The following is a 22686-nucleotide window of genomic DNA, read 5'->3' as shown; positions in this document are numbered from 1 at the left end:
CCTTCTGAAACTTCATGCTGAAAGGGCTATTTTAAGTTTTTGCTTCATGCACTTTAGATGATCTGTTTTAAACTGCATACAGGGCAATACTACTAAATGTCTATACTACTGTGAGTAGGGTCGGAATGCAGTGACAGACAGGAGGCAGAGCAAGGGTTAACAATTTTTACCATTTTAATTGAACAGGGGGTTAACTCCTTGCAGGGAGATGAAGGCTTAAACGAGGGAATAATCAGTCCAATTTGAAAGGATATGCAGAGTTAATGAACATGGAAACGGCAGTTCTTTTTGTACACTTATCGTGTCAGATGTTCCTCAGACTGTAGATACTACTTGAGGGTTAGTAGCGCCAACAACGGCTGGTGCGGTGCTTGTCCAAAAAAAAGGTTCTGCTAGTAACGGCAGTCCGTCTTCTGGTGACAGCGTTCGGTCTCTGGCACCTCCCACTGAGCCCCTAGTCTATAAGTATATGCGGCTGGAGCAAACAAGGCCGCAGCACTATCGGGGTCCAACATGAGCAGACAGGTATATACTGGTAAGGTGGGCCACAAACGTCTGTCCAGTACCCAGTTTTCTCTATGCGGCATGTGCGCTGTACTCACGGTCATGAAGCGCACAGCACCTCGTTCTCTGCCAGTTACCGGGTACACTGCACTTCACTCTCTGGAATCCTCGCTGGAGACTGCGGGAGTACACGGCCTTGGGCTGGCGCAGTCCCGGTGCTCCAGGGACAGAGCACTCCTCTCTGTGTGCTGCACGTTGCCTGTTCCCGGCAAGACTAACTGCTTCTGCGTGCGCTGTGGCTACTGCCGCTTAGCCACACCCCCAGCTTCCGAGTGAAAGGTCTGTCCGATCTCTTACTCTTTCCCCTGGAAAACAGAAGAGACAGCCTCGACAGTTCTGGACCCGACAAAGGACAGGTACCCGTGGCCCGGTTCTCCTCCTTACCCTACTGTGTCAGCTTCACTTCTTTCCTCCCCTATGCTCATACTCCTGACAAATGTACTCAGTCTGAGCATGGCAAAGTCGAGCAGAGAAGCTGAAGCGGGTGTACAAATATTTCCAATACCTTCAGTTCAAAACAGTGCTTGAACAAGACAGTTAAAACAGACATTTTGGGGAAAAATGGAATCCTTGTTTGTTTGTTTTTCACTTTTATAAGACACTAGTCCAGCTTTGAAACACATTGTGGAAAACTCATATTTGTCCTAAGGATTCTTTAATACACCAGAGCAGCCTGATATTGCATTATTGTCCAAATTGGTCAAACTCATCTAATTGGGGCACGCAATTCATGAATTTGACACAAAACCAAAAATGTTTTTACTTTTTATCCTTTCATGAAATATTTTATCTTCTTAAGGTGGCAGATACATACTCAAAAATACCCCAAAGAGGACAGAAATTCAATTTCACATTTTAAAGTCACAATTCCTGAATTAAGTTTAGCAATTAAGGATTCTTTCGACTCATGAAGCAGAAAAAAAAATACATACAAGTACATAACAAAAAGTTCAAAAAAAGTGCACATAAAAAGTTAATTTGGGTGAAAAACAAGACAAAAACAGGCGCAAAGGCAATGATGAATCGAGGCCTATGGATGCAACAAAATTTTTACTACAGTACAGTAGGGTAGCTACTGGGGGGGAGAGGGTACGGGCGCCCTGGGCCCGGTGCTCTGAGGGGGCCCACCCGGAGCTGCGCGCCGATACAGTTACATTCTGCAGCAGAGCAGGGAGAATCGATCTCCCTGCTCTGCCGATATGGGGCCCCTGAGCAGACGGGGGGGCCCGGTGCCAGCAGTGGGCTTCCCGCCGTCATCGGAAGATCAGCTGTACCGGCATTTAGCCGATACAGCTGATCGCAATGAAGGGAGAAGGAGCGCTACGCTCCTTCTCCCATCATCCCCCTGTCAGTGTCGCCATCTGACGTCTCTGACACTGACAGCGGGCGCGATGACGTCACTGCCTGGCGCCCGCTGTCAGGAGATCAGCAGGAGCAGCGCAGGAACCAGGAAGAAGAGAGTAAGTATTTTTTTTTTTGGGGGGGGGGAAATCTGCCGTCTTATTACAGGATCTGCCTATGGGGGCTGCCTTATTACAGGGTCTGACTGTGGGGGCTGCCTTATTACAGGGTCTGCCTATGGGGGGCTGCCTTATTACAGGGTCTGACTATGGGGCGGCTGCCTTATTACAGGGTCTGACTGTGGGGGCTGCCTTATTGCAGGGTCTGACTATGGGGGCTGCCTTATTACAGGGTCTGACTATGGAGGACTGCCTTATTGCAGGGTCTGACTATGGGGGCTGCCTTATTACAGGGTCTGACTATGGGGGCTGCCTTATTACAGGGTCTGCCTATGGGGGGGCTGCCTTATTACAGGGTCTGACTATGGGGCGGCTGCCTTATTACAGGGTCTGACTATGAGGGGCTGCCTTATTACAGGGTCTGACTATGAGGGGGCCGCCTTATTACAGGGTCTGCCTATGGGGGGCTGCCTTATTACAGGGTCTGACTATGAGGGGGCTGCCTTATTACAGGGTCTGCCTATGGGGCAGCTGCCTTATTACAGGGTCTGACTATGAGGGGGTTGTCTTATTACAGGGTCTGCCTATGGGGCAGCTGCCTTACTACAGGGTCTGACTATGAGGGGGCTGCCTTATTACAGGGTCTGACTGTGGGGGCTGCCTTATTGCAGGGTCTGACTATGGGGGCTGCCTTATTACAGGGTCTGACTATGGGGGACTGCCTTATTGCAGGGTCTGACTATGGGGGCTGCCTTATTACAGGGTCTGACTATGGGGGCTGCCTTATTACAGGGTCTGCCTATGGGGGGGCTGCCTTATTACAGGGTCTGACTATGGGGCGGCTGCCTTATTACAGGGTCTGACTATGAGGGGCTGCCTTATTACAGGGTCTGACTATGAGGGGGCCGCCTTATTACAGGGTCTGCCTATGGGGGGCTGCCTTATTACAGGGTCTGACTATGAGGGGGCTGCCTTATTACAGGGTCTGCCTATGGGGCAGCTGCCTTATTACAGGGTCTGACTATGAGGGGGTTGTCTTATTACAGGGTCTGCCTATGGGGCAGCTGCCTTACTACAGGGTCTGACTATGAGGGGGCTGCCTTATTACAGGGTCTGACTATGGGGCTGCCCTATTACAGGGTCTGACTATGGGGGCTGCCTTATTACAGGGTCTGACTGGGGGTGCTGCCTTATTACAGGGTCTGACTATGGGGGTGCTGCCTTACTACAGTGTCTGCCTATAGGGTGCTGCCTTATTACAGGGTTTGACTATGGTGGCTGCCTTATTACAGGGTCTGATTAGGGGGGCTGCTTTATTACAGAGTCTGACTATGCGGGCAGCCTTACTACAGGGTCTGCCTATAGGGGTGCTGCCTTATTACAGGGTCTGACTATAGGGGTGCTGCCTTATTACAGGGTCTGACTGGGGGTGCTGACTTATTACAGGGTCTGACTATGGGGGCTGCCTCATACTATAGAGTCTGCCTATGGGGAGTGCATTATACTATATTGTGGACTATTTGGTGCATTATGCTACTGTATATGGGGGCTATCTAGCGGGCCATCATACAGTATGGAGATTACAGTGCGGGGGTCATTATACATTGTTGGAGCCATCAAACAGTTTGGGGGCTACTAAGGGGTCAGTATACTGTGTGGGTGGTACTATACAGTGAGGGGGCATTATACTGTGTATAAGAGAGCATCATGCTGTGTATAGGGGAGCTGTACAGGGGGAGACTCGGGACATTATTAAACGTAAAGTGGGCACTTATTGTTATAGGGGAACCCAGGTTACTGTGACTATGAAAGGGGCACACAGGGCTTTATTATTCGGCAGCGGCTCAGTATTGGGGTATCGGGCAGTAATAGGGACACATACGGCAGCAGCGGCTCAGCATTGGGGTATCAGGGGCAGTAATAGGGTCACATACGGCAGCAGTGGCTCATTATTGGGTATCAGGGGCAGTAATAGGGACACATACAGCAGCAGCGGCTCAGTATTGGGGTATCAGGAGCAGTATTAGGGACACATATGGCAACAACGGCTCAGTATTGGGGTATCAGGAGCAGTAATAGGGACACATACGGCAGCAGCGGCTCAGTATTGGGGTATCAGGTGCAGTAATAGGGACACATACAGCAGCAGCGGCTCAGTATTGGGGTATCAGATGCTGTAATAGGGATACATATGGCATCAGCGGCTCAGTATTGGGGTATCAGGGACAGTATTAGGGTCACATACGGCAGCAGTGGCTCAGTATTGGGGAATCAGGTGCAGTAATAGGGACACATATGGCAGCAGTGGCTCAGTATTGGGGTATCAGGGGCAGTAATAGGGACACATATGGCAGCAGCGGCTCAGTATTGGGGTATCAGGGGCAGTAATAGGGACACATATGGCAGCAGCGGCTCAGTATTGGGGTATCAGGGGCAGTATTAGGGTCACATATGGCAGCAGTGGCTCAGTATTGGGGTATCAGGGGCAGTAATAGGGACACATATGGCAGCAGCGGCTCAGTATTGGGGTATCAGGGGCAGTAATAGGGACACATATGGCAGCAGCGGCTCAGTATTGGGGTATCAAGGGCAGTATTAGGGTCACATACGGCAGCAGTGGCTCAGTATTGGGGTATCAGGTGCAGTAATAGGGGCACATACCGCAGCAGCGGCTCAGTATTGGGGTATCAGGGGCAGTAATAGGCACACATACGGCAGTAGCGGCTCAGTATTGGGGTATCAGGTGCAGTAATAGGGACACATATGGCAGCGGCTCAGTATTGGGATATCAGCAGGATGAGGAGTTTGTGCAGGGTGGGAATAGATGGTAATGGGGCAGGAATGTGAGAAGTGAAACGTGTCTTTGTTGTATTCTTTGCAGACGAGTTGTAGCTGGAAGAAGTTTTCATGTCGGTCTGGGCCAGGTGGAAAAGGCGGGAAAAATTAATGATTCCATCAGAAAGGACATCAGCGGTAAGACATTATCTGTAACTGTGCAGTGATCTCTTATATGTTCTGCAGGGCTGGTATCTACCACTGACCATATGGCGGTAATATCCATGTTGGTCGTTATATAGAGATTATCTTCAGTAACAGCGCGGTCATCTGCTGAGGTTCTCCTCCACTACTAGTACGCATCAGCGAGTTGTAATCAAGGTTACCTGGTTAGGGGCCCACTCAGAAGCTTCGCCCCCTGAACCAAAACACTAGCTACGCCTCTTCTACAGTATAATGGCATATGAAGATTACAGAAGGGATAACATTTTAGGCATGTGGGCTAAAAGAAATTTTCCATGTAAGCAGATTTCTGATACTGAATCTGCGATACTGCGATATAGCAAGTCAGAAACTGGTATATCTCTGAAAACTGTTTTGACTTCATAGGAACTTTCATGTTTGGGTAGAAGCTTGGTTTACCAGAAGTGACCTAGGCTCTGCTTATGATGGATGGCAGGTTTTGGACTCCACTCCACAGGAATTAAGTGAAGGTACAATAATAAATGTTTGTTGCTTAGATTACACAGGGTGAATGTGAATGAATTACTCATGCTTTGGAGGGTGTTATAGAAGGCCTGGTACCCTAAGGTTGTGTCTAAAAGTCTAGCACTATTACAGTGGCTTGCAAAAGTATTCACCCCGCCCCCCCCCCCCCGTTTTTTTTTGGGGGGGGCTTGCAACAGTTCATGTAAATTACATGCCTACAACTGTGAACATTTGGTTTTCTTTTTATTGTGAAGCAAACAGCAAATAGGACTAAATATCTGAAAACTTCAGTGTGCATAGCATTTCATCCTCTTTAAGTCAGAACTATGTAGAGCCTCCTTTGGTGGCAATTACAGCAAGTCACTTTGAATAAGTCTTTATGAGCTTTTCTCATCTTGCCACTTTGATTATTCCCATTCCTCATGAAAAAACTGCTCCTGCTCCTTCAAGCTAGATGGTTTCCTCTGATGGAGAGCAATCTTCAAGTTTGACTACAGATTGTCAATTGGATTAAGGTCTGGGTTTTTACTAGGCCACTCCAAAACATTTACACATTTCCCATTAAACCACTCAAGTATTGCTTTAGCAGTATGGCATTGTCTTTTTGGAAGTTGAACTCCCATCCCAGTCTCAAATCACTGACAGAATGAAAACGGTTTTGGTCAAGAAGATCACTGTATTTGGTATCATCCATCTTCATCTTGACTATTTTCCTTGTCCCTGTTGCAAAAAGATCCCCACAGACTGATTCTGCTACCACCATATTTCACTGTGGGGATGGTGTTCTTGGGGTGATGAGCTGTTTTGTTTTGGCACAAGACATAGTGTTTACCTTGGTGGCCAAAAGTCTAATTTTGATCTTGTGTGACCACAGCACCTTACTCCATACTTTTGTGGAGTCTCCCACATTTCTTTTGGCAGAATCAAAATGAGCTTTACAATTTGTGTGTAAGTAACGGTCTTTTTCTTCTCACTCTTCCATAAAGGCCACCTATGTAGTGTACGGCTTATTGTGGTCATATGGACAGATACTTCAGTCTTTGCTTGGGAAATCTGCAGTTCATTCAAAGTTACCTTTTGGTCTCTCTGTTGTCTCTTTGATTAATGCCCTCCTTTACCGGGCTGGGAGTTTTTTTGGCGGGTGCCATCTCTTGGCAGATTTGTTGTGTTACCATGTTATTTCCATTTGATAATAATGGATTTGATGGTGCTCCAGGGAGATCACCAGAGATTGGAATGTTTTTTTTTATAATCGAACCCTGACTTGTACTTCTCAACAACTTTGTCCCTGACTTATTTGGAGGTCTTCTTGGTCCTCATGGTGTTTTTTGGGTAATGGTTCCTCTTGTTTAATAGTGTTACATCCCCTGGACTTTCAGAAAAGGTGTGTATATACTGACTAACCATGTGACATTTGGAATGAACACAGGTGGACTTCCTTTCACAAAGCATATGACTTATGAAGGGAATTGTTTGCACCAGAATTTTTAGGGGCTTCATAGTAAAAGGGGTGAATACGTATACACATGCCAACTTTTAGTTATTTGGTCACTTAAATTTAATTTATGCCTATATTTTTCTCATTTCACCAACCTGGAATATTTTAGTGCTGATGCATCACACACAAATCGGATTACAAAAATATTTAATCAAAGATAGTAATGTAACAAAATTGTTAAAAAAAAAGTCAAGGGGGTGAAAAGGTTTGTGAGCCACTGTATTTGTACATGGCACAGTTATATGATATATATGGAGCTGCTATGTGGCCACTGTGTACTGTCATTATTTGGGTGCTGTATGACTGTTTTACATTATGTAGCAATGCAACTTTGTACTACTTGCACTGTATAGGTAATAGTTTTGCAGTGTGTGGCAGACCTGTAAGGCATTCTCATTAAGAACCATTTGTTTTATATATTTTTTAATTGTTTACATAGCACCAACATATTCTGCAGTGGTATACAGAGCATTATCATCAACCATTGTCATCATTGGCTCACCACCTACTCTATTGGCTCACCACCTACTCTACCTATTTCACACACATACTGAGGTCAATTTAATTTCAAGTCACTTGACTTTCTAGTATATTGTCTATAGGTGTAATGTGGCCAAAGTGTGGCCTTTATGGCTTTGTGACTTGGTCAGCATACTGTTTGGCACTTACAGTATATACTTGTGTATAAGCGAGATTTTCAGCACTTTTTTTGTGCTGAAAATGCCCCCTCGGCTTATACTGTACACCAGTCATTGTCCCAGAAAGTCAGCAGGGGAGGGGGAGAGGAGCGGAGGAGCAGCGGCAGGAACCGGCGGCTCACCCTCCTCGGTCCGTCGCTGAACATCCCTGCATCTCCGTTGTCCTGGCGCAGCAGCTCTTCCTGTGTTGATCGGTCATGTGGTACCACTTATTAAGGAAATGAATATGTACGCGACTCCATTCCCAAGGGCATATTCATTACCTTAATGAGTGGTACCACGTGACCGCTCAGCATAGGAGAGCTGCCAGTGCCGCGCCGGGACAACGGATATGCAGGGACATGCAGCAACAGACCGAGGAGGGTGAGTATGACGGGAAGGACGGGGAGCCATGCGTATGATGGGGAGGACAAGGGAGCCACGCATACAAGGAGGGGACCGGTAGAGCCACGCATATGATGGGGGAGCCAGGCATATTACGGGGGAGGACGGGGAGCCATGCATATGATGGGGAGGAAGGAGGAGCCACGCATATGGAACGCCCACCAGGGCCAAGGGGTACTCAGTACCGAGTCCGGTACTTAAAGGGATGTGTCACGGCAGCGTCGATCTAGTCCGTGGCCCTGGGTGCCCATGTTAAAAGGACAATCTTTAAAGGGGTTTTTGAAATAAAGAAATTTGTGACGCCACCTGTGGTATTTGTTTCAAAAACCTGACCTGCACATCCAAACATAGACTGAGTGTGAACAGGTGCTGAACCCAGAGTCGCCAACTCGTATATAGTTAAATAAATAGGGCAGCACACTGGTTTTTACATGTACCCATTCAGATGGAGACGTTTATTCTCAGTGAGGTAGGTCAAGCGTAGGACCTCGTATAAGAGAGATGCCTTAACGTGGCTACGAGGTACACATAAAATTGGCCATTTTTGTGTGCTAAAAGCTCTCATTTTTCATATTTCTAGTGCAGTAATGCAGTTCAAATTTCGTTTTTTCAAGTTTGCATGTTTTGGCGCTGCAGTGTGCTGCCCTATTTATTTAACTATATACGAGTTGGCGACTCTGGGTTCAGCACCTGTTCACACTCAGTCTATGTTTGGATGTGCAGGTCAGGTTTTTGAAATGTATTCTCTAGCCTTCTGATCGTGCACTCCCCGCCTCCTAGCTTCAGGTGTTTTAATTATAGTAGGTCCAATACCCCTCCACATAGAGAGAGAATTTGAGTCCAAGAAGAGGTTTTTACATGTACCCATTCAGATGGAGACGTTTATTCTCAGTGAGGTAGGTCAAGCGTAGGACCTCGTATAAGAGAGATGCCTTAACGTGGCTACGAGGTACACATAAAATTGGCCATTTTTGTGCGCTAAAAGCTCTCATTTTTCATATTTCTAGTGCAGTAATGCAGTTCAAATTTCGTTTTTTCAAGTTTGCATGTTTTGGCGCTGCAGTGTGCTGCCCTATTTATTTAACTATATACGAGTTGGCGACTCTGGGTTCAGCACCTGTTCACACTCAGTCTATGTTTGGATGTGCAGGTCAGGTTTTTGAAATGTATTCTCTAGCCTTCTGATCGTGCACTCCCCGCCTCCTAGCTTCAGGTGTTTTAATTATAGTAGGTCCAATACCCCTCCACATAGAGAGAGAATTTGAGTCCAAGAAGAGGTTTTTACATGTACCCATTCAGATGGAGACGTTTATTCTCAGTGAGGTAGGTCAAGCGTAGGACCTCGTATAAGAGAGATGCCTTAACGTGGCTACGAGGTACACATAAAATTGGCCATTTTTGTGCGCTAAAAGCTCTCATTTTTCATATTTCTAGTGCAGTAATGCAGTTCAAATTTCGTTTTTTCAAGTTTGCATGTTTTGGCGCTGCAGTGTGCTGCCCTATTTATTTAACTATATACCTGTGGTATTTGGTCAGGGATGAGCTACACTGCATAAAGGGGTTCTCTGGGGTGATGTTATGGCAGCCAGATGGTATAACTTCCCACAGGTGAAATAGGTCCCCAGGGCTTCCAGTGACTAGATGGAAGATGGTGAGTTGTGCAGTAAAGAATGAAGAACGCAGTTGTGCAGTCTTTTTACCTGGTTTACTGATGGTAGCAGGCAGCCCCAGTCCAGGGCACCAAATCACAGGTACAGGCAGGGTCTGGCTGGCTTGGAATAAAGTTCAGAGTCCACTTTAACCAGGTGGAGTTAAAAGCCTTCCTTTTAGCGTGGTGGTATTGTAGTCCCTTACTGCCTAAGGCTTCTGGCAAGGTCCTCTCAGTTATATCAGTCCTTTATTGAAGTGGGACACATACCCATATGACAGGTGACTTGAGCCTTTTTACAGGGTCTCTATCATGACCCCGGCTCTATGTGTCACTGTGTCTCCTGGGTATTAGGGCAGACAAGTTACATGTAGTCTAGCTGTCCTACTGGTTTCTGCTGTGCCTCCTAGAGTATGACACAATCTCGGTTCCAGTTACCGGTATCTGTGCTCTGTCAGGGAGGTAGCCCAATCGCTGCTATTCTCCTTTGTTGTCACTCTCCTGTGCTTTGCTCTCCGGCACATTAGCTAAAGTCTGTTCTTCCTTCTGTATCTCGTTATCTAGGAGCTACAGCACCTCAGGCTGTACAGCCCCTCACCCGTCCTTCTGCCTCAGACTGCTCCAGTCTGCTGTCCGGCAACAACTGTCTAACTCTCACCAACTGCCTAGCAACTAACCCCTCCTCCCGTCCAGAGAGAGCAGCTTCCCTGAAGTCGAGTGTAGAGCTCCTCTTCTGGCCTGGAGTCAGAACGGTGTTATATATGCTAATTACCTGTTAAAAGGAATTTTCTCCAAAGCGTGACATCTCTCCCCATGCCACAGTGACAACCAGGACCCTGGGGCGTCACACATATGACGTGGAGGAGGGAGAGCCACGCACATGATGGGGGAGGACAGGGGAGCCACACATATGACGGAGAGGAAGGGGAAGTCACGCATATGGTGGGGGAGGAAGGGGGAGCCATGCATACTTCAAGGGGACCGGGGGAGCCACTCATACAATGAGGGGACTGGGGAAGCAACGCATACAATGAGGGGACCGGGAGAGCCACAGAGCAGGATAGGACAGAGGGAGCCACACAGAGCAGGACAGGGATGAAGGGACAATGTGTACCCGGCTTTTACTCGAGTCAATAAGCTTACCCAGTTTTCCGTGGCAAAATTAGGTGCCTCGGCTTATACTCTGGTCGGCTTATACTCGAGTATATATGGTAGTTATGCACTGTAAGGCATGTTTATTTGTTCACTGTATCACCTTACCCTACATTGCAGGGAGGTTCACCAATAAAAGATGGCACACAGAATATAATTCATTGAAAGGCTGGTAGCGATTTTTCATCCCCTCATTAGCACTTTGAGAAGAATTAGTAGGCATAATTAAGTCTTTGTTCAGTTGCCATTTTTGTTTTACTACCACCTCTTTCTAACTATTCAGTCTCATTTCTGTGACAGAGTTATATCGTCTTGGACCTTGCTCTGTGAAGGCTATTAAAGAGGGTGATGTGGACTTGGCCTATGATGCACCTTTTGTATTTGCCGAATTGAATGCCGACGTAAGGACCTGGTTGATCTCTGCTGATGAGTCCAAGAAAATAAATAAATTAAACACAAGCACAGTAGGAAGATTTACTAGCACCAAGGCTATTAATTCAGATGAGCGTGTTGATGTCACCAACAATTACAAATATCCTGAAGGTAAAGACATCTTTCTTTTTACATCAAAACAAAAAAAGGTTTGAAATGTGGCCATTTCCTTTGTTAGGAAGGTTCTTTACAGATGAATATAGTGGGTTCCTATTTTAATCGGTAATCTTGCAACAAGTGTTTCCCTGCAGGACAATCATAGGGCAAATTTTAATTCTCACTAAAATCCGAGTTGTCTACATGATCAATGCCTATGATGAGTCCTCTAGAGCGAAATACTTGTTTCAATAGCTTTACACTCTTTCTAAGAAATGATTGTCTTGATTAGAAGATTCTTTTCCCTTAATTCATTAATGGGTAAATTGAAAATCGTAAAAACAACCTTAGCAGCAAATTTGTCTGAGGTACCAAATTGGCAAAAATTACTCATTTACTGTATTAGTAATGTGTGTTGATGGAAAAGCTGGTATTTAATATGGTAATCATTAAATATCTTAGGTGGATCCCAAGGAGTCAAAATGGTAAAACTGCTTCTATATACAGCAATATGGTTAGTAATTAAGCAGATCTGCAAACCTTACAAAAGCTGTAATGGCAGCCATACGAACCGTACCTGGTATTTCCATAGCCAAATTTGACTAGTGATTATTCTGTGCCTACACAGACCTTTGGCAAATTTTATAGGGGATCGGTTACTGTAATTAATCAAGTTTTTGTACATTTTCAGGCACCCCCAAAGAAAGAGAAATATTTAGGAAGGCTCAAAGTAAGCTGAAAGGTAGTGGTCTCAGAAGAAGCACAGTCGCATTCTCAGCAAGTCACTCAGAAGCTGCCCCAAAGCTTGAGTTTAGTGGCAGTTTTACGAGCAGCAGTGACATAGAAGTAGGCCAAGATGTCACATTCAGCTTGGATCTAAAAAACACAAGCACTAATGAAATGAGTCTACAAGTACACTTGACTGCATCTGCTATTGTATACACCAATGCCACAGTCAACGATGTCCTAGCCAACGCTCAGTCTGTGAAACTGGGGTCAAACGAAGGTAGATTTATTTATTTATTTATTTATTTATTTATTTATTTATTTATTTTTTAAAGGTAATTATTTAGCTTTGCAATTAATAAAAAAATATATTTTGGATTTTTTTTTAAGTGGCATATGTTTACAAATATCTTTACATTTTTAAAAAATAATTTCAGTGATCAGCAGTAATTTGTCAAACCTGATACTAAGTGATCAGCTCTTGTCCAGCATGGCAATAAAGGAAATTAAGCCTTACATAGTGCCTAGTTACTTAAATGAGAGGATGACTTATAACTATCCTTGATGATATAAATAAATAATTTGGTGTGCAAAATGCTGTTGAGAGACTCCTTTTAAAGACCAGTCCCACAATACTTTTGAATGGCTAGTCTGTTCCTTGATTAATGAGATATCAGCAATTCAATTTATATGCTATTGGCTATGGTAGATCTGAAGCCTCTGTCACTCCAGTTCATTCCTGCCAAAGTGCTGCCACCTCCTGCTTGATGAACATCCTCTATGCGATGTGACTTCAGTTAAAGGAAAAAGGAGGGAATAGAGCTGGAGTGACAGAGGCTTCAAATCTACAATACCCATTTGATTATTAATTTAAACACTGATTTCTCACTGAGGAACACATTGCCATGTAAAGGTATTGCTGGATTTGCCTTCAGAAGAGCTAAATGCACATGCAAATAGTTTATCTTGTGAGTTTCTAATTGAACGCTTCCTTTTAACTAATTTCTCAGGCAGCTTTGATCAGAGTAGAGACTGTTCAGATCTGGTCCAACACCCTTGAGTTAAGGTCCATTTGCACCTCAAGATAACTGTGACTGAGTATTCCTGGGAACTCTTATTTATTAATGATGTTGTAGTCTACACAGGTTGATGGTTCATCAGGTCATCCACAGAGTGCTACAGAATGCAATATCAGCCTATGCACACTGAATTATGTATTACTGATCATTTAGTGCACGCTGTAACTAATCATTAAATGACTGGATTGTTTATTCATGCAAGGAAGTTGTTAATCGGCGGTACTTTAGTGCCACACATCCTCAAATGTTAAGATACCTTTACAAGTTGATCTATGTGAAGAAATACAAGACCTGTTAGCGAGTTTTTTCCTCAATGCAACACAGGCTTGGATTCTTTCTAGGCCAGCAGGGTCCTGAATATCACTTCCCTACCACAAAGGATTATGTTCTTCGTCTTAGAGGGTTCTTGAGGGTTTTCTGCACACATGCAAGGAGTTTCAACACAGATGAACTACAAAAGTTGATTTGACATTCTGCACTCTTCACTTCTTTCAGAAAAAAACATCCCATACACTATACCCTATGCTGACTATGAAAATGCCATAACTACAGACAACATGATTAAAGTGGTGGCCGTATGTGAAGACGAGAAAGGCGGAAAGCTCCTGGTGGAGACTGTGATTTTGCTGAAGAATCCACCCATTGTGATGAAGGTATTTTATAATCAAATACTTTTAAATTTTTGTCTGGATTGGACCATCCTCTTCCTTTTGCTACAAAGAACAGTGTTACCTCATGGCAGGAGTCTCAAAATAAGCAAATTAAATGTAAAATCCTGTCATTTTTCATTTCATGGTGTTTTCTTCTTGGACAATCAACCTGGGGCCTTCCTTTGTGATCCTGGGCAATCGCATACCTTCTTTTGCTTATCACGTTTTCTTTACCATTTTTCTTAATTTTTTTACCATGACATTAATATCTCTAGCAGCTAACCATCGGCAGATATTAGTTTGGGTTACTGTAATACACACTTTCTAGGGACCTTATGATACTAATATTATGCAAGTACTTCCATGGATGGTCATAGTTTAAATATATTTATGTATATTTTTCATCTCTGCAATCGGGATTCATCATTGATTGTCTTTCAAAAAGTAATTTGTGTCACTAACATACTCTGAGGTGTGATATCTGTCTTATTCATTTCAGATCACAGATCAAGCCCACCTAAATAAACCTCTGAGCGTAGAGATTGCATTCACCAATCCGACAACAGAAGAAGTCCATAACTGTGTTGTGATTGTTGAGGGAAGTGGGCTCATAAAAGAGAAAGTCACAATTGAGTAAGTATTTTAATACAAAAAAAATAATAAACTGCATACTAGTGCGCACCGGTATACCATGATACTTGGAGAACCACATCTTCAAATCTATTTTCATAGGAGGAACTTTAGATCTGGCATAATATCTTAATGGATGTATGTAATGAAAATATTTGCGCTGCACACATATCGCTGATAAAATCTCATATCAAGGTGGTTTTCTACCAACATTTTATATGGTCATCAACCATTTCAAATGTCATTTTCTGCTATCTGTAAAGCTTGCAAAAAAAATCAATTGCTTACATAACTAAAAATGACAAGAAGGACTGACTAAATTGAACCTGTATATGGGTACCGAGGATTTTTGAAGCAATTTAATTAGTCTACAATCAGATCTTTTGAAAGGCAATTTAAAGATGAACAATTAATTTCAGTCTGTCTAAAGCTAGCCATGCACACTAGATTGTTCAGCCGGCAACCATCTCTGCCAGCTCTCACACAGGAGTGTACTTTCGGCTGAATTCTCTGGTGTACTCTGTGAAAACTGTCGCCAGACATTTGTCTCTCCAGGAGCATAAAGAAATCGGTAGTCTGAAATCGGACATGCCCGGTAGATATCCCCAACAATCAGTTGTCCAAGGCCCCCATAACCACTAGACTGACTGACTGACATTAGTTTATTGTGTATGGGGTCTTTAGTGTTTCAAGTTTATAACCATTGCTTATTACCATGGTCGTGTCTGATAAAAATTGAACAAATAGCTGTTTCTTTAAACACTTAAGTACAATCAGAAGACAAACGAAGAAGACTGATGCATTAATGATTGCTACTAATGGAATTCATGTTTCACCAAAACGACTCTATTGGGGTTGTACCATTTGGACAATCCATTTCAACATGTCCTATAATAGATTATGTCCAGAACCAAAAAAGAAAGAAAAACACTTCCGCACTGCTGCAATTAGTTAGACTCAATTATCTCTAACCCCTCTAAGCTGTTTTAGCCGTAATGCTGTAGCCCCATAAACACCTTAGGTGCTGCTCCCAAAAAACAAGTTCATAAGGCAAGACAATAGTAAGAAAATGGAGCGCACTCACCGGAAATTCGTCATTCCTTTATTCGGACATACAAAAACTCAGCAGGGAGGAAAGTGGAAACAAACGGACGACGGCCGTTTCGTGCAGACGGCACTTCAACGGGTCCTGACGTTAACAGGAAACAAGGAGGGTTCTTTTACCTGTGCAATTCTTGTAACTCCTCCCACTTCCAAAATGTCACCATGGATACAACACCACTTTTTCAGAATAAAAATGAAAATCAATAACACATGCAATTAAAAACATTACAAATAAGCACCGCAATAAACAGGAACTCCAAAATACTAATATTTCTTCTCAAAGAAACACCGACATATCCACTTTTTCATTGAGACCAAGGGGTCCCAATGCAGCTGCGCGCATTATCCACCTCGCCTCTCTTTGCAATAGGATGCGGTGCAGATCTCCCTCTTGTCTCGGTAGGGAGACTTTTTCTAATCCAGCAAAGCACAGACCTTGGATATTTACCTCTGGTAAATTCTGGAGACATTGATGTAAATAATAGGGGTCAACTACCCAGTTGGGCAGCTGTATTATGCATTTGTATCTTTTTTATCTTTTTTAGAAAAAATTATTCCTAATAAAGTGATTGAAATTTTATTACTGGCATTTGCTCCCCCTCTTTTTTCGGTTTGGGTTATGTCCTATAATAAGTAGTAGAAAAGGAAATTTCACACATTCATCCGTAGGCACTATAAAGTTATTTTATTGAAGATCCATCAAAAAATAAGACATACAAGGGGATGTAAAAAAAATTATGCTTTTCAAGCGATACACTAATCTAATTGCCTCTTCCCCACTATCCCATAGAATGTAAGTCTGCAAGGACAAGGTCCTCTCCCCTCTGTACCAGTCTGTCACTGTAAACCTGTTTACTGTAAATGATATCTGTAACTCTGTATGTAACCCCTTTCTCATTTACAGCACCATGGAATTAATGGTGCTATATAAATAAATAATAATAATAATAATCTTAATCGTAGCATACTAAAAAATCGCATCAGCACATATTAAATAGATTAATCAAAACAAAGTTGTGTTTTTTTTTCTTCTCCTTCATGTGTTTCCAATGTCTTGATTATTGTTGTCTTGAATTTCACCATTGGTTTATTCTTGCTTGTGATTGATCCTTTCCATCTATTTAATGTGTACTGATGTGATTTTTTTTTACTATACTATGATTGAGTGGTGTACCTCTCGAAACGCGTCAGTTTTTATAGCCCACTGTATGTGTTTTTTTTATGGATCAGTAACATAACTTTTTTTATATTGCCTACGGATAGATTGCCTTGTCTTTCAGAATTACTGTGTATAACTTGGTGTCCCATTGATTGAAAATAATTGTGGAATTATTATTGTGGTAATGTAAAACCACATAGCTCCTACAGCAGAAACTGGGATTAAATGATTTAAACCCAAAATGTTAAGTTGTCAGCTGCATATGCTTGTTGATTTATCTTCTAACAGCCAATGCCATAGGTAACTAGGATCGGGCATGTTGGAGTTCGACATCTCTGGTTGTTTTGTACAGTCAAAAGACAAGACACCAGTAGAGGTATCTGGCAGTGTCTCATCTGCCTTTCACCAGTATAATACACACAATGAAATTAATCTAGTACAAAGCCTAAAAAAAAAAATCATGAATGTTGTTTTGGTAAAAGCCATGGAAAGATAACACCAATTTTATACCTTATATAAATTTTCTGTTTTCACCTACAGAGTACCCTATCTGAGCAAGAACCAAAGATCTGTCAGCAAAGTAGACATTGTACCATACAGACCCGGTCAGCGATGTCTCTTCGTGGACTTCTCGTGTGATAAATTCTCTGATGTTAAGGGGTCATTAACAATTAATGTTGCTTCCAATTAGATAATTCACAATTTATTATAAGGAATTTTTCAAATCTAAATAACTAAGCAATTTACTTATGGGGGCATTTTTATTATAAAAAATAAAACGCTCTACTGAACTTTGTTTTTCTATTACGGTTTGCCTAACTCCTTTTAAAAATATAGGGCAATGGGGTGTTTTGATAAGACAAATTATTAACAATTAAAAGTACACATCAATTGTGTATATAGCACTGAACGGAAGTTGAGATGTTTGTTCCTATCGGGCTGGCTACTGGGCTTCTTTGTTTTGTAAATAGGTGATTATCATTGTGACACATTTTGTAAAATTCCAATAAAAGATATGTTCAAAAGGAAAAATTCATGTTCATTGTGTACTGGGTACTGTTTAAAAATAAAAATACTAACCACTCATTAACCCTTTAAGGACCGAGCCACTTTGTACATTAATAACGGAGCCTCATTTTCCAAATCTGACCAGATTCACTTTATGTGGTAACTAGCTGAAGAGCCCGGCGTTGCCTGGGCATAGGAAATATCTGTGATTAGTTATAGCACCTCACTTCTCTTATTTTCCCATCACGCCTCTCATTTTCCCAATCACATCTTTCATTTTCCCCCTCACATCTCTCATTTTCTCCTTCACACCTCTCATTTTCTCCCTCACTCCTCTCATTCCCCCCTAACACTTGTCATTTCGACCTCACATCTGTCATTTTCCGATCACTCCACTATTTTCCCTCACTCCTCTCATTTTGCAATCACACCTTTTCATTTTCACCTCACACCTCTCATTTTCACCTCAGTATATACATGTTTGTCATCTCCCTTATATATAGTATACACCTGTATGTCATCTCCTGTACATAGTATATACCTGTTTGTCATCTCCCCTGTATATAGTATATACCTGCTGTGTGTCATCTCCCCTGTATATAGTATATACCTGTATGTCATCTCCTCCTATATATAGTATATACCTGTATGTCTTCTCCTTCTATATATAGTATATACCTGTATGTCATCTCCTCCTGTATATAGTATATACCTGTAGGTCATCTGCTCCTGTATATAGTATATACCTGTGTGTCATCTCCTCCTGTATATAGTATATACCTGTAGGTCATCTGCTCCTGTATATAGTATATACCTGTATGTCATCTCCCCTGTATATAGTATATACCTGTATGTCATCTCCTCCTGTATATAGTATATATCTGTGTGTCATCTCCTCCTGTATATAGTATATATCTGTGTCATCTCCTCCTGTATATAGTATATACCTGTGTGCCATCTCTCCTGTATATAGTATATACCTGTGTGTCATCTCCTCCTGTATTAGACCGCATTCACACGTTATTTGCCGCATTCACACGTTATTTGGTCAGTATTTTTACCTCAGTATTTGTAAGCTAAATTGGCAGCCTGATAAATCCCCAGCCAACAGGAAGCCCTCCCCCTGGCAGTATATATTAGCTCACACATACACATAATAGACAGGTCATGTGACTGACAGCTGCCGTATTTCCTATATGGTACATTTGTTGCTCTTGTAGTTTGTCTGCTTATTAATCAGATTTTTATTTTTGAAGGATAATACCAGACTTGTGTGTGTTTTAGGGCGAGTTTCATGTGTCAAGTTGTGTGTGTTGAGTTGCGTGTGGCGACATGCATGTAGCGACTTTTGTGAGATGAGTTTTGTGTGGCAACATGCGTGTAGCAACTTTTTGTGTGTCGAGTTGCATGTGACAGGTTAGTGTAGCAAGTTTTGCGCATGGCGAGTTTTGCACGTGGTGAGTTTTATGTGTAGTACCTTTTGAGTATGTGCAAGTTTTGTGTGAGGCAACTTTTGCATGTGTTGCAACTTTTGTGCATGTGTCAATTTTTCCACGTGTGCAAGTTTTGCGTGTGGCGAGTTTTCCGTGAGGTGAGCTTTGCACTTGTGGCGAGTTTTGCGTGAGCCTAGTTTTTGCATGTGGCGAGTTTTGCGCGTGGCGAGTTTTGAGCGGCGACTTTTGTGTTTCGACTTTTATGTGGCGAGGTTGGTGTATGTGTGGTGAAATGTGTGCTGAGGGTGATATGTGTTCAAGCACATTTTGTGTGTGTGTTCATATCCCCGTGTGTGGTGAGTATCCCATGTCGGGGCCCCACCTTAGCAACTGTACGGTATATACTCTTTGGCACCATCACTCTCATTCTTTAAGTCCCCCTTGTTGACATCTGGCAGCTGTCAATTTGCCTCCAACACTTTTCCTTTCACTTTTCCCCATTATGTAGATAGGGGCAAAATTGTTTGGTGAATTGGAAAGCGCGTGGTTAAAATTTCACCTCACAACATAGCCTATGATGCTCTCGGGGTCCAGACGTGTGACTGTGCAAAATTTTGTGGCTGTAGCTGCGACGCCTCCAACACTTTTCCTTTCACTTTTTCCCCATTATGTAGATAGGGGCAAAATTGTTTGGTGAATTGGAAGGCGTGGGGTTAAAATTTCACCTCACAACATAGCCTATGATGCTCTCGGGGTCCAGATGTGTGACTGTGCAAAATTTTGTGGCTGTAGCTGCGATGCCTCCAACACTTTTCCTTTCACTTTTTTCCTATTATGTAGATAGGGGCAAAATTGTTTGGTGAATTGGAAAGCGCGGGGTTAAAATTTCACCTCACAACATAGCCTATGACGCTCTCGGGGTCCAGACGTGTGACTGTGCAAAATTTTGTGGCTGTAGCTGCGACGGTGCAGATGCCAATCCCGGACATACATACATACATACATACACACACACATTCACCTTTATATATTAGATAACTCTGAAATGTTTTAATATATCCCAGTGATTATGAGAGTTTTTAAAGACATGTTGTCTTTCATGATGGTGGTAAATTTTGGTTAATATTTTCATAAATAAATGAAAATCATATTGAAAATTTGACAGGTGAAAATTTCACAATTTTCAAACTTTTATTTTTATACCTTTAAAACAAATGGTTATACCACACAAAATAGTTAACAAATAACATCTATCACAAACAACCAAACAAATTCCTCTATAAAATCAGCAACTATGATCCTCTTCACAACCAACTAACTTGTACCAATAGAGTAAGTGAAGTAGCAACACGATCAGAATTATAAAATATATAAATAGCTTTACTATAATTTTCTCAAGACAATTCCATCAAAAAATAATAAGACAAATTTTATCACAAACCATATGTTAGGGACTTGCGGAACGCACCAAGTATAGATGATAAGAAACTAGGTGCGTTCGCAGTCCGAGGTCCACCGTGCAGGTATAAACCCTGCTGCTAGTAAGACGGACTATATGGCGGTAATGTAAGTATACACGCACGGGTTAACTTCACCCTGCGTGAAGGAAGCGATCCTGTTGCGTCACAGGACCGCGGTACCGCACATAGAGCGCGAGCAAGAAGTCAGCGAACACAACCCCAACTCAGGATTGAAGTCCGATTAGACACTTGCTGGCACAACACCGCATCTGGGTGTGTAAGGAAACTATTAAATAGTATATAGAGGCACGAGAGTGCATGCGGTGCCGCACTGACGGACGCCACTAACCACCCAGGCTTGGGTAAGGAAAGCGCAGAGGAAGCGCACGGCGCCGTACTGGCAGACACAGCAATTGGACGCTGTGATGTGTGTTACGTGCAGATGGCTAGTCGGGCGCTAGATAGCTACCATCATCCGCGAGCAGTCAACAACACTAGGGATACTTAGGAGCTTTCATCCATCGACATACATCCATCTACACACACACATTATATCAAGACAATACTAGCGCATGGCCGTGCGGTCATGCGCAGTTTATATAGTTGCAGCACAGGAAGTAGCTACAGAAGTTTTGCCCTTTCAGGACCTGCCAAGAGGACCAATGGGATGTGCTGCAGTGCCTGAGCATGTGACCCTCGATCTCCAACGGGAGAGCTTGCCCTGGGCATGCTCAGTGTGTGCAAATAAGGACTTAGTCCCAGAGAAGCCCGCTCGCCGCAGATCAGTGCAGGGTACAACAGGAGAGCCAGAAAAGGCAGCAGTAACCCCCTGCATAGAATCAGTCCCAGCAAGACGCTGGGAGCGACGCCTCCGCTGAGCAGAGCCCACTGCGGCCGAAGCAGAATGGGAGACCGCAGCAGACACGGATCGAGATTCCCCCTGTGCAGCAGAGGAAACTCGACTCCTAACATTACCCCCCCCTCCTAGGGCCCCCCCCCTCCTTGAGCCTCACTACGCTCAAAAGCTGCAATAAGCAGCGGAGCCCGAATGTGCTCCACAGGCTCCCAGGTTCTATCCTCTGGGCCGTGACCCTTCCAGTCCACCAGATAAAATTTCTTGCCACGTACCACCTTGCACCCCACAATAGCATTCACCTCAAACTCATCCGTGGATGAACCCGATGTCCCAGCAGATGACTCAGAAAACCGGGACAAATGAACGGGCTTTAAGAGGGAAACGTGAAAAGTATCGGTGATACCAAGGCGTGGAGGAATAGCCAAACGGTAGACCACAGGGTTGACCTGTTCCAGAACCTTAAACGGGCCAATGTAGCGAGGAGCAAACTTAGTGGACTCAACTCGCAGCCTGATGTTACGGGCGGAGAGCCACACTAAGTCGCCAGGAGCAAAGACCGGAGCGGGGTGCCGGTGTGTATCAGCCGAAACCCTCATTCTCTCCTTGGAGGCCCGGATGGCATCCTGTGTGCGGTCCCAGATGTCACGTGCCTCCACCGCCCAGTCTTCCACCCTAGAATCAGTGGATGACACGGGCATGGGCACAGGGACACGCAGATGCTGGCCGTAATTAAGGAGAAAGGGAGTTTGACCAGTGGAATCGGCTATGGCGTTGTTCAAGGCAAATTCCGCCCAAGGTAGCAAAGATGCCCAGTCATCCTGCCTAGCAGAGACGAAATGTCGCAAATATGTCACCAGAGTCTGGTTGGTTCTCTCCACCAACCCATTCGTCTCGGGATGGTATGCAGAGGAGAGGTTTAACTCTATGCTGAGTAAACGGCAGAGCTCTCTCCAAAACCGAGACGCGAACTGGGGACCCCGATCGCTGACAATCTTATCAGGCATACCATGCAATTGGAAAACGTGCTTAATGAACAACACCGCCAAGGCCCGTGCTGAGGGTAACCGAGGAAGCGGCACCAAATGCACCATCTTAGAGAAATGGTCGGTGACAACCCAAATAATGGAGCAGCCACGCGACTTGGGTAAGCCCACCACAAAGTCCAT

General features: G+C 43.6%; 1 protein-coding gene across 3 annotated transcripts in view; it reads left to right on the top strand.

The window, feature by feature from the left end:
- LOC138665079 (protein-glutamine gamma-glutamyltransferase E-like) overlaps positions 1-17798 on the top strand; it is a 159635-nt gene extending 141837 nt beyond the window's left edge. For 2 of the 3 annotated variants that reach the window (XM_069752249.1, XM_069752248.1), the window contains 6 exons: positions 5409-5512; positions 11188-11430; positions 12107-12421; positions 13716-13873; positions 14370-14503; positions 17304-17784. In XM_069752249.1, the coding sequence (XP_069608350.1) occupies positions 5409-5512; positions 11188-11430; positions 12107-12421; positions 13716-13873; positions 14370-14503; positions 17304-17454 (1105 nt within the window). In that variant the 3' untranslated portion in view covers positions 17455-17784. Of the gene's footprint in view, positions 1-5408; positions 5513-11187; positions 11431-12106; positions 12422-13715; positions 13874-14369; positions 14504-17303 lie in introns of all 3 variants that reach the window. The other variant, XM_069752247.1, reaches the window with a different exon arrangement.
- The last annotated feature ends 4888 nt before the right edge of the window (positions 17799-22686 follow it).

This window comes from Ranitomeya imitator, chromosome 2 (assembly GCF_032444005.1).
Source record: "Ranitomeya imitator isolate aRanImi1 chromosome 2, aRanImi1.pri, whole genome shotgun sequence".
Taxonomy (NCBI): Eukaryota; Metazoa; Chordata; class Amphibia; order Anura; family Dendrobatidae; genus Ranitomeya; species Ranitomeya imitator.
The sequence above is the reverse complement of the archived record's forward strand: the minus strand, read 5'-3'. Positions and strand labels throughout refer to the sequence as shown.